This window comes from Entelurus aequoreus, linkage group LG17 (genome assembly GCF_033978785.1).
Source record: "Entelurus aequoreus isolate RoL-2023_Sb linkage group LG17, RoL_Eaeq_v1.1, whole genome shotgun sequence".
Lineage (NCBI taxonomy): Eukaryota > Metazoa > Chordata > Actinopteri > Syngnathiformes > Syngnathidae > Entelurus > Entelurus aequoreus.
Genome location: NC_084747.1, coordinates 9,028,141 through 9,041,032, shown reverse-complemented (window position 1 = coordinate 9,041,032; position 12,892 = coordinate 9,028,141). Strand labels below are relative to the sequence as shown.

The 12,892-nt window shown below is 40.0% G+C and overlaps 1 protein-coding gene across 1 annotated transcript; it reads left to right on the top strand.

Moving 5' to 3' along the window:
• Positions 1 to 8,536: 8,536 nt before the first annotated feature.
• LOC133632277 (gastrula zinc finger protein XlCGF17.1-like) lies at positions 8,537 to 10,333 on the top strand. The gene has a single exon (XM_062024626.1). The coding sequence runs from the start codon at positions 8,907 to 8,909 to the stop codon at positions 9,972 to 9,974; it is 1,068 nt and encodes a 355-aa protein (XP_061880610.1). The 5' UTR covers positions 8,537 to 8,906; the 3' UTR covers positions 9,975 to 10,333.
• Positions 10,334 to 12,892: the final 2,559 nt, after the last annotated feature.

The following is a 12,892-nucleotide window of genomic DNA, read 5'->3' as shown; positions in this document are numbered from 1 at the left end:
GGTCTTAGCGAAACCTGGCTCAAACCGGACAAATTTTTTGCGCTCAATGAGGCATCTCCTCCTAACTATACGAATGCGCATGTTGCCCGCCCTCTTAAAAGGGGAGGGGGTGTCGCACTAATATACAATGAAAATTTCAACCTTACCCCTAACCTAAATAATAAATATAAATCGTTTGAGGTGCTTACTATGAGGTCTGTCACACCGCTACCTCTCGACCTGGCTGTTATCTACCGCCCCCCTGGGCCCTATTCGGACTTTATCAGTGAATTCTCAGAGTTCGTTGCTGATCTAGTGACGCACGCCGACAATATAATCATAATGGGGGACTTTAATATCCATATGAATACCCCATCGGACCCTCAGTGCGTGGCGCTCCAAACCATAATTGATAGCTGTGGTCTTACACAAATAATACATGAACCCACGCATCGCAACGGTAATACAATAGATCTAGTGCTTGTCAGGGGTGTCACCACCTCCAAAGTTATGATACTTCCATATACTAAAGTAATGTCCGATCATTACCTTATAAAATTTGAAGTTTTGACTCTTTGTCAACAAGCTAATAATAATAATAACTGCTATAGCGGCCGCAACATTAATGCTGCCACAACGATGACTCTTGCTGACCTACTGCCTTCGGTAATAGCACCATTCCCAAATTATGTCGGCTCTATTGATAAACTCACTAACAACTTTGACGATGCCTTGCGCGAAATTATTGATAGTATAGCACCGCTAAAGCAAAAAAGGGCCCCTAAAAGGCGCACCCCATGGTTTACAGAAGAAATTAGAGCTCATAAATTATCATGTAGAAAACTGGAACGCAAATGGCGCGCGACTAAACTTGAGGTTTTCCATCAAGCATGGAGTGATAGTTTAATAACTTATAAACGCATGCTTATCTTAGCTAAAGCTAAATACTACTCAAATCTCATCCGCCTCAACAAAAACGATCCTAAATTTCTGTTTAGTACAGTAGCATCGCTAACCCAACAAGGGACTCCTCCCAGTAGCTCCACCCACTCGGCAGATGATTTTATGAATTTCTTTAATAAGAAAATTGAACTCATTAGAAAGGAGATTAAAGACAACGCATCCCAGCTACAACTGGGCTCTATTAACACAAATACGACTGTATATACGACGGACACTGCCCTCCAAAATAGTCTCTCTATTTTTGATGAAATAACATTAGAGGAATTATTACAGCGTGTAAGTGGGATAAAACAAACAACATGTTTACTTGACCCACTTCCTCGGAAACTTATCAAGGAACTGTTTGTATTATTAGGTCCATCAGTGTTAAATATTATAAACTTATCACTTTCCTCCGGCACTGTTCCCCTAGCATTCAAAAAAGCGGTTATTCATCCTCTGCTCAAAAGACCTAACCTCGATCCTGACCTCATGGTAAACTACCGACCGGTCTCCCACCTTCCGTTTATTTCCAAAATTCTCGAAAAAACTGTTGCACAGCAGCTAAATGAACACTTAGTGACTAACAATCTCTGTGAACCTTTTCAATCCGGTTTCAGGGCAAATCACTCTACGGAGACAGCTCTCGCAAAAATGACTAATGATCTATTGCTAACAATGGATTCTGATGCGTCATCTATGTTGCTGCTTCTTGATCTTAGCGCCGCTTTCGATACCGTCGATCATAATATTTTATTAGAGCGTATCAAAACACGTATTGGGATGTCAGACTTAGCCTTGTCTTGGTTTAACTCTTATCTTACTGACAGGATGCAGTGTGTCTCCCATAACAATGTGACCTCGGACTATGTCAAGGTAACGTGCGGAGTTCCCCAGGGTTCGGTTCGTGGCCCTGCACTCTTTAGTATTTACATGCTGCCGCTGGGTGACATCATACGCAAGTACGGTGTTAGCTTTCACTGTTATGCTGATGACACTCAACTCTACATGCCCCTAAAGCTGACCAACACGCCGGACTGTAGTCAGCTGGAGGCGTGTCTTAATGAAATTAAACAATGGATGTCCGCTAACTTTTTGCAACTCAACGCTAAGAAAACGGAAATGCTGATTATCGGTCCTGCTCAACACCAACATCTATTTAATAATACCACCTTAACATTTGACAACCAAACAATTAAACAAGGAGACTCGGTAAAGAATCTGGGTATTATCTTCGACCCAACTCTCTCGTTTGAGTCACACATTAAGAGTGTTACTAAAACGGCCTTCTTTCATCTCCGTAATATCGCTAAAATTCGTTCCATCTTGTCCACTAGCGACGCTGAGATCATTATTCATGCGTTCGTTACATCTCGTCTCGATTACTGTAACGTTTTATTTTCGGGCCTCCCTATGTCTAGCATTAAAAGATTACAGTTGGTACAAAATGCGGCTGCAAGGCTTTTGACAAAAACAAGAAAGTTTGATCATATTACGCCTATACTGGCTCACTTGCACTGGCTTCCTGTGCACTTAAGATGCGACTTTAAGGTTTTACTACTTACGTATAAAATACTACACGGTTTAGCTCCAGCCTATCTCGCCGATTGTATTGTACCATATGTCCCGACAAGAAATCTGCGTTCAAAGAACTCCGGCTTATTAGTGATTCCCAGAGCCAAAAAAAAGTCTGCGGGCTATAGAGCGTTTTCTATTCGGGCTCCAGTACTCTGGAATGCCCTCCCGGTAACAGTTAGAGATGCTACCTCAGTAGAAGCATTTAAGTCCCATCTTAAAACTCATTTGTATAATCTAGCCTTTAAATAGACCCCCCCTTTTTTAGACCAGTTGATCTGCCGTTTCTTTTCTTCTCTCCTCTTCTCCCCTGTCCCTTGCGAGGGGGAGTTGCATAGGTCCGGTGGCCATGGATGAAGTGCTGGCTGTCCAGAGTCGGGACCCCGGGTGGACCACTAGCCTGTGCATCGGTTGGGGACATCTCTGCGCTGCTGACCCGTCTCCGCTCGGGATGGTTTCCTGTTGGCCCCGCTGTGGACTGGACTCCCGCTGATGTGTTGGATCCACTGTGGACTGGACTTTCACAATGTTATGTCAGACCCACTCGACATCCGTTGCTTTCGGTCTCCCCTAGAGGGGGGGGGGGGGTTACCCACATATGCGGTCCTCTCCAAGGTTTCTCATAGTCATTCACCGACGTCCCACTGGGGTGAGTTCTTCCTTGCCCGTATGTGGGCTCTGTACCGAGGATGTCGTTGTGGCTTGTACAGCCCTTTGAGACACTTGTGATTTAGGGCTATATAAATAAACATTGATTGATTGATTGATACTAACTGTCTGGTGTTTTACAGGATTCATGGAAGTTTATTGTCATAGCAACACATGAGATGGCACACAATTTAGTAGCAAGTGAACAATAGGATTGGTCCTGGTGGAGATCTACACTCTTAGTGCTTTTCTTCTTTATTCAGAGTAAATATTTGACTTTCTAAAGGTTTTTAACTAAAACAACTAAGTAGCTTGAAAAATATTTCTGTGTTTCTTGTAGTATTTAAAATGTAGGATTTTTTTTCCTCGATGTTTGCCCTTTTTCTGGTTTGAACAACAGCCATGGAAAAAGTCTGTGCACGTGCTTGTATATATATATTTTTTTAATTTTCAAACAGTAGTTGTCCATTATTTGATGTTAGATACTTTTACTAACCATTGTTTTAAAATAAGATTAAATTGCCTTTATTTTGAAAAAAAAAATGATGTGGAGTAGGAAACGGAAGTTGCGGACTTTTAGCGCATGCGCAAATGTACTTGAAGCCAAGCAAAAAGAAGACCGCATGCAATGGTTGTTCGGAGATTCTTCGAAATCACGATCTTAAAGTCATATGATTCACAGCAAATATAGCAACAAATATCTCAATTCGCATTTTCCAAAGCCACGAAACGTGCATTGAGTTTGGAGCGATATCTGAAGTGAAGATTGAAGACGTGATAGAAGATGGACGACTACTGCTATGCTAAGATGGCGACGTCCGCTAAAAGAGAACATGAAAGAGAATCAGCGCCACCAACTTCCAGCAAATCACCAACGGAGATAAAGACGAAAGATGAAGGTGAGTGACTTGAAGTTTTGTCATTTGAAAACTATTTCAAGCCCTTAAAATCGAAATTAGCCGGCTTTGTTGAAGAATGTAAAGAAAGAGCCGCCATGATTGTTAGCTTGAAGAAGGCAGTGGAGTTCACATCAGAGGAGATGAAAGAATGCAAAAGTCAAATGAAGAAAGTGGAAGAGCAAAACAAGCGCTTCCCATGTTTGGCAAACGCCACATTTCAAATATTTAGCTCGCATTACTAAGCTAAGTTATTGATGGAGTCCATCAAGTTATTGGATGGATGTTAGAGTGGACATAACAGCCACTATCTCGAAGTCATCCTCCATCTTGTAAACACTGTAGCAGCTAGTGAAAGTTTAAAGGCCTACTGAAATGAAATTGTTTTATTTAAACGGGGATAGCAGATCTATTCTATGTGTCATACTTGATCATTTCGCGATATTGCCGTATTTTTGCTGAAAGGATTTAGTATAGAACAACGACGATAAAGATCGCAACTTTTGGTATCTGATAAAAAAAAGGCTTCCCCCTACCGGAAGTAGCGTGACGTAGTCAGTTGAACATATACGCAAAGTTCCCTATTGTTTACAATGATGGCCGCCAGAAGTGAGAGAGATTCGGACCGACAAAGCGACGATTTCCCCATTAATTTGAGCGAGGATAAAAGATTTGTGGATGAGTAAAGTGCAAGTGAAGGACTAGTGGGGAGTTGAAGCTATTCAGATAGGGAAGATGCTGTGAGAGCCGGGGGTGACCTGATATTCAGCTGGGAATGATTACAACAGTAAATAAACACAAGACATATATATACTCTATTAGCCACAACACAACCAGGCTTATATTTAATATGCCACAAATTAATCCCGCATAAAAACACCTAGGTGTTTGTTATGCTAGCTCCTAGCTACTACATACTACTATATGGACGGGATCCCGTCCATAAAACCCGCGAATACAATTCAAACAGCTGCACAACACACACACTCACTCAGCCCAAAGGACCGTTCACCTAACCCAAGGTTCATAAAGCTTATATATTTAACCAAAGTTACGTACGTGTCACGCACGTACGGGCAAGCGATCAAATGTTTGGAAGCGTACTCACGGTATCGCGTCTGCGTCTGTTAACGAAGTCAAAGTCCTCCTGGTAAGAGTCTCTGCTGTCCGAGTTCTTCGATCTTGACTGCATCTTTCGGGAATGTAAACAATGAAACACCGACTGTGTTGTGTTGCTGACTTCCCTCGCAAAATACTCCGCTTCGCACCGACTTTCTTCTTTGCTTGCTCAGCTTCTTTCTCCATAATGCAATGAACAAATTGCAACAGATTCACCAACACAGATGTCCAGAATACTGTGGAATAATGAGATGAAAACAGAGCTATTTCGTATTGGCTTCAATGGGGAAGCCATACCTCTGTTAAACTGGCTACGTCATGCGCATACGTCATCCTCCAAAGGCGTTTTGAACCGGAAGTGTGGCGGGAAATTTAAAATTGCACTTTATAAGTTAACCCGGCCGTATTGGCATGTGTTGCAATGTTAAGATTTCATCATTGATATATAAACTATCAGACTGCGTGGTCGCTAGTAGTGGCTTTCAGTAGGCCTTTAAAATGATGTTGTTGCGCCAGGATTTGATTTTGAGCATTTTTTAATTGTATTTCCTAGTTCTTAGTAGGGCTGGACAATTAATCCCATTTTAATCTCAACTTCATTTAAGACATGACACGATCATAAACATGTTATTGTAAAAAAAGTTGAACAGCCCGCGGAACGTGCATGTAAATTCTTGAGCCTGTAACGGTTAAAGGGATGAGTGAGTGTATGATTGGAAAAAAAGACCATGTCTACTAGAATGTGCTACTTTTTATTTGACACAGTGCTAGTATGTCTAATCTGTAATCACTGAACTCAACAAAAAAGTAAGACCACATGATTTTCGCTTTAATGTAACCCCCAGAATTGGCCACTAAAACAGAATCTGCTAGTAAACGCAGAATTTCACGGAAATGGACATAAATGTGAGTGAAATGTTGTCATTGTGAGGAGAAGGAACATTTGTTTGGGACAATAATGTGTCCGGTACCCCTCGTTCATCCCCGAAACACTCAACCACCCTGTTGTCCTGAACTAAACAATGTGGAGACGGCCACTTGCAACAGCGACTAAACTATGAAGCTAAAGCTAGCAAGAACAATCCACACACCACAAAACACTTCTTGTGTTGTTGTGAACGGCATCACGATGTAAGATCAATGTACAAACAGGAAGGCAGTCGCAACTTGAGAGGCTTTCCTTATTTTACAGCCTCGAGTTTTCTCAAAACTCACACTTTCCGCTTTGATTGATTGATTGGTTGATTGATTTTAGAAAATGTTCTTCATGACACAAAAAGCAAACAATCTATTGTGTAACATAAGTGTGAGAGGTAAGAAACGGCATACAGAAAAATGTAAACAGAAAACCTGAATTAGATTAGTTTTTCATATTGCTATAGTCGTTTTAATTTATTGTTACTATGATTGTTATTTTACGCGTTATTTATTTGTTACTAATGTATATCTGGTTGTTCTTTTAGATTATATTTAAAATTGAGTTTTGGTGATAATGTTTTTATGTTTTCAAATTAATAAAAAAATGGTGTTATTTATCATGATTCCAAAATCACTCGAAATAATTGTGATTATTATGTTTTGCCATAATTGTCCAGCTCTAGACGAGGTATTGGAAAGGACTTCACAATAAACTATGTATCACGGTACTTGAGTCACGATACAATAGTCTATTGTAATATTGTGACATGGAGTTTTACTGACATTTTTACAAAGTCACTGAACATTTTCAAAAACTACTCAAAATTAATGTTGTATAAATGTATACTAGATGACAGTTATTATTTATTGGACAAACTGTGTCAAAAACAAAGTAAATAAAATGATCATTGCAGTTGTACGGAAAGTGGATCAAATTTCTTGCATTTAATATCTAAAAAAGTCCTCTTCTTCTTAACTACTGACTTCTTTCAGATAGATATGATCTTTTTTAGTTTTAGTCATTCACAAACAAGGATGGGTGGAGGGTCACCACTTTGACAACAAATATGTGAGCAAATTGTTGAACAGTTTAGGAACAACATTGCTCAACCAGCTATTTCAGAGAATTTAGGGATTTCACCATCTCAGGTCTATAATATCATCAAAAGGTTCAGAGAATCTGGAGAAATCACCGCACGTAACATTGAATGCCCGTGACCTTGGACCCTTCAGGCGGTACTGCATCAAAAAATGACATCAGTGTGTAAAGGATATCACCACATGGGCTCAGGAACACTTCAGAAAACCATTGCCAGTAACTGCAGTTGGTCGCTACATCTGTAAGTGCAAGTTAAAACTCTACTATGCACAGCAAAAGCCATTTATCAACAACACCCAGGAACACAGCAAAAGCCATTTATCAACAACACCCAGAAACGCCGCCGCCTTCGCTGGGCCCGAGCTCATCTAAGATGGACTGATGCAAAGTGGAAAAGTGTTCTGTGGTCTGACGAGTCCACATTTCAAATTGGTTTTGGAATCTGTGGACGTCGAACAAAGAGGAAAAGAACCATTTGGATTGTTCTTGGCGCAAAGTGTAAAAGGCAGCATGTGTGATGGTATGGGGGTGTATTAGTGGCCAAGACATGGGTAACTTACACATCTGTGAAGGCACCATTAATGCTGAAAGGTACATACAGCTTTTGGAGCAACATATGTTGCCATCCAAGCAACGTTATCATGGACGCCCCTGCTTATTTCAGCAAGACAATGCCAAGCACGGTGGCAGAGGGCTTAGTGCATCTGCCTCACAATACGAAGGTCCTGAGTGGTCCTGGGTTCAATCCTGGGCTCAGGATCTTTCTGTGTGGAGTTTGCATGTTCTCCCCGTGACTGCGTGGGTTCCCTCCGGGTACTCCGGCTTCCTCCCACCTCCAAAGATATGCACCTGGGGATAGGCCCCTCCCACCTCCAAAGACATGCACCTGGGGATAGGCCCCTCCCACCTCCAAAGACATGCACCTGGGGATAGGTCGATTGGCAACACTAAATTGGCCCTAGTGTGTGAATGTGAGTCTGTCTATCTGTGTGGCCCTGCGATGAGGTGGCGACTTGTCCAGGGTGTACCCCGTCTTCCGCCCAATTGTAGCTGAGATAGGCTCCAGCGCCCCCAAAGGGAATAAGCGGTAGAAAATGGATGGATGGAATGGAATGCCAAGCCACGTGTTACAACAGCGTGGCTTCATAGTAAAAGAGTGCGGGTACTAGACTGGCCTGCCTGTAGTCCAGACCTGTCTCCCATTGAAAATGTGTGGCGCATTATGAAGCCTAAAATAGCACAAGGGAGACCCCCGGACTGTTGAACAACTTAAGCTGTACATCAAGCAAGAATGGGAAAGAATTCCACCTGAGAAGCTTCAAAAATGTGTCTCCTCAGTTCCCAAACCTTTACTGAGTGTTGTTAAAAGGAAAGGCCATGTAACACAGTGGTGAACATTTTTGCAATGTTTTGCAGACGTCCAGCAGCTGATCGGTAATCCAGAAGAAGTTTCCCCTCAGTTAGGGGGGAGCTCCACTTTGAAGCAGGAGACTCCACAACCACCCTGCATTAAAAAGGAAGAGGAGGAACTCTGCATCACTCAGGAGGGAGAGTGTCTTCTAGGACGAGAGGAAGCTGATTACACCAAGTTTCCACTGAGTATTCTCTCTGTGAAGACTGAAGATGATGAAGAGAAACCACAAGTAGACAACCTCTTAGCTCTATCAGATAGTGAGGCTGAAGACGAGGTTGAAGAACCTTTGAGCAGAGATAAAGACTGTGAAGGTGATATGAGGACTCACACTGACAACAAACACTCTGAATGCTCTACAAAGAAGAGAGGTAAAACATGTTTGAGCTGCTCAGTTTGTGCTGAAAGTTTTACTAAAAAGAGCAGTTTGACTAAACACATGAGAACACACACAGGTGAAAAAACATTCATTTGTTCAGTTTGTGGCAAAAGCTTTTCTCGAAATAGCAATTTGACTCAACACATGAGAACACACACAGGTGAAAAAACATTTAAGTGTTCAGTTTGTGGCAAAAGCTTTTCTATTAAGAGCATTTTGACTCAACACATGACAACACACACAGGTGAAAAACCCTTTAATTGTTCAGTTTGTGGCAACAGTTTTTCTCAAAATAGCCATTTGACTCAACACATGAGAACACACACAGGTGAAAAAACATTTAAGTGTTCAGTTTGTGGCAAAAGCTTTTCTCTAAATGGCAATTTGACTAAACACATGAGAACACACACAGGTGAAAAACCATTTAGTTGTTCAGTTTGTGGCAAAAGCTATTCTCGAAATTATGGTTTGACTGAACACATGAGAACACACACAGGTGAAAAACCATTTAGTTGTTCAGTTTGTGGCAAAAGCTTTTTTAAAAATGGCTCTTTGACTAAACACATGAGAACACACACGGGAGAAAAAACATTTAATTGTTCAGTTTGTGGCAAAAGCTTTTCTCGAAATAGCAATTTGACTCTACACATGAGAACACACACAGGAGAAAAAACATTTAATTGTTCAGTTTGTGGCAAAAGCTATTCTCAAAATTATGGTTTGACTGGCCACATGAGAACACACACAGGTGAAAAACCATTTAGTTGTTCAGTTTGTGGCAACAGCTTTTCTCAAAATGGCTCTTTGACTAAACACATGAGAACACACACAGGAGAAAAAACATTCAACTGTTCAGTTTGTGGCAAAAGCTTTCCTCATAACAGCTCTTTGTGGCGACACATGAGAACACACGCTGGAGAAAAACCATTTAGTTGTTCAGTGTGCTGTAAAAGGTTCCCACATAAAGCAGACGCAGTAAAACACATAAGAACACACAAGGGGAAATAACCAATTAGCTGTTTAGTTTGTGGTATGTTGCTCATATGTGGTGACATCCACCCTACCCAGGACCTCCTCACTGCTTCTTTCACAAATATCTGAGGTATTCATACAAACTTGGATTATTTGGAGCATAATCTTATCTACTCATGACCCCATGTCTTCTCTGTATCTGAAACCTTGCTGAACAGTAAGATAGATGATGCTTCAAGTGCTTGGTTACTCCTTCTTCAGTCCTGGGGCCTCATGTGTCAAGTTTGTGCACGCTCAAAAACCTGCACTACACCCTTTTTCACTGCAAAGTTGAGATGTATCAAAACTGACGTTGACGCATAAGTGATGCCGGGTAACTGTTTGCATAACAAACTGCCAACTTTTACTCCTCAGACTGGTTGATGTGCAAATCAGAGACTTATGAACAATTACTTGAAGTGTTTTGTCAAGAGGATTATTTGTGATGTGTACATTTTCCGAATGTGATTGTTCTATTTTGGGTTGAAGTAAAATAAAGAAAACAATCTGTCGTATTTTGAAGTTATCATGCCATGACTTTACCCGTCCCGCCCACGTGGAAATAGATTTTCCTCCATGCGGCCCCTGAGCTAAAATGAGTTTGACACCCCTGCTGTAATGTGACTCATGTGAGCAGGTTACTGTATAAACACATTTTGTTATAAGTTATAAAAATGTGTTCAGTTCTCAGAGACACATCAAAACAAGGGAGGAAGCTGAAAGGAACAGACGTGTACATAAATGAACATTTAACAAAGAAAAACGCAGACATAGCCAGAAAAGCACGTAGCTTAAGAAGACAAGGAAAAATACAACAAACATGGACAGCAAACTGCAAAATATTTATCAAACTAAATGGAACACCAGAGGAAGCAAGAGTAATAGTCATAAGGAAAATAGCAGAGCTGGATAAATATCAATAACGATAAAAAAAATTAAACACAACCATGACACAAACAAACAATAATCAATCAAACAGAGAAATTATAACCTTTTCCAGCATTGAGTATAACAGGACAGAATTGGACAGTGCTATAGATCCAGACACACATTTTTTTTCTCACATGGACAACAATTGTTTATATTATACAGAAGTACAGTACAACACCAACATTAATTCCAATAACAAACTGTCAATTATTTATATGAACTGCAGAAGCTTGTATGCCAATTTTAACAATATGAAATCATTTTTGGAACAATTTAAAGAACCTTTCAAAATGATCGCTGTATCAGAGACATGGATGGATCCAAAAACAGGAATGGATTTAGGACTAGAAGGATATGAACTCCATTATATTAATAGAGTAAATAAGAATGGAGGCAGAGTTGCTGTATATGTGATGAAGGACTTCCATTACAAGGTGGTAAAAGACATGTCACTGGCTATTGACAATGTTTTAGAGTGTATAACCATTGAGATATGTCATGAAAGAAATAGAAATGTATTGATCAGTTGTATATATAGGGCACCCAACTCAAGTATTGAAGGATTTGAAGACTGGATTAAGGGAACTTTCAATGGAATCAGTCCAAAAGTACTTTTTTTATGTGGAGACTTCAACATTGATCTCTTGAACCCCAACAAGCAAAAGTCCATTAATGATTTCACAGATACAATGTATAGTATGACTTTGTATCCCCAAATCACAAGGCCAACCAGAATTGCAAGTCACAGTGCTACACTTATTGACAATATCTGCACTAATGTCTTTGATAATAATACAACAAGTGGACTGTTAACAACCGACATCAGCGACCATCTGCCAGTCTTTACTATTTATGATGGGAACTACAGGAAGAAGAACATTGACAAAAAGACATTTCAAAGACTATGCACAGAGGAAGGAAGGATTTCCTTCAAGAAGGATCTGAGGAAACAAATTTGGGACAATGTATATAATGAAGATGATGTAGATCAGGGGTGTCAAACGTACGGCCCGAGGGCCGCATCAGGCCCGCGAACAGGTTTTATCCGGCCCGCGGGATGAGTTTGCCAAGTATAAAAATTAACCGGAAATTTTTGAATGAAAGAAACAGCTGTTCTAAATGTGTCCACTGGATGTCGCAATAACAATTATTTGTATCTTTGTAGATGACGCTACATATGTACAAAATAAAGCACATGTTAGTGCACCAGTCGAGGTAAATGATCAAACTACATAAATAACATCCTGTAATTTGATTTTGATTAGGGATGTCCGATAATGGCTTTTTGCCGATATCCGATATGCCGATATTGTCCAACTCTTTAATTACCGATACCGATATCAACCGATATATACAGTCGTGGAATTAACACATTGTTATGCCTAATTTTGGACAACCAGGTATGGTGAAGATAAGGTACTTTTTTAAAAAATGAATCGAATAAAATAAGATAACTAAATTAAAAACATTTTGAATAAAAAAGAAAGTAAAACAATATAAAAACAGTTACATAGAAACTAGTAATGAATGAAAATGAGTAAAATTAACTGTTAAAGGTTAGTACTATTAGTGGACCAGCAGCACGCACAATCATGTGTGCTTACGGACTGTATCCCTTGCAGACTTTATTGATATATATTGATATATAATGTAGGAAGCAGAATATTAATAACAGAAAGAAACAACCCTTTTGTGTGAATGAGTGTAAATGGGGTGGGTTGGTGCACTAATTGTAAGTGTATCTTGTGTTTTTTATGTGGATTTAATTAAAAAATTTAAAAAAATGATACTGATAATAAAAAAAACGATACCGATAATTTCCGATATTACATTTTAACGCATTTATCGGCCGATAATATCGGCAGACCGATATTATCGGACATGTCTAATTTTGATATAATTTTTTTATCTTGATTAACACCAATGAGTTGACTGATGAACATTATCATATCATTTATTCAGAAAATATAAATAACGACAAATAA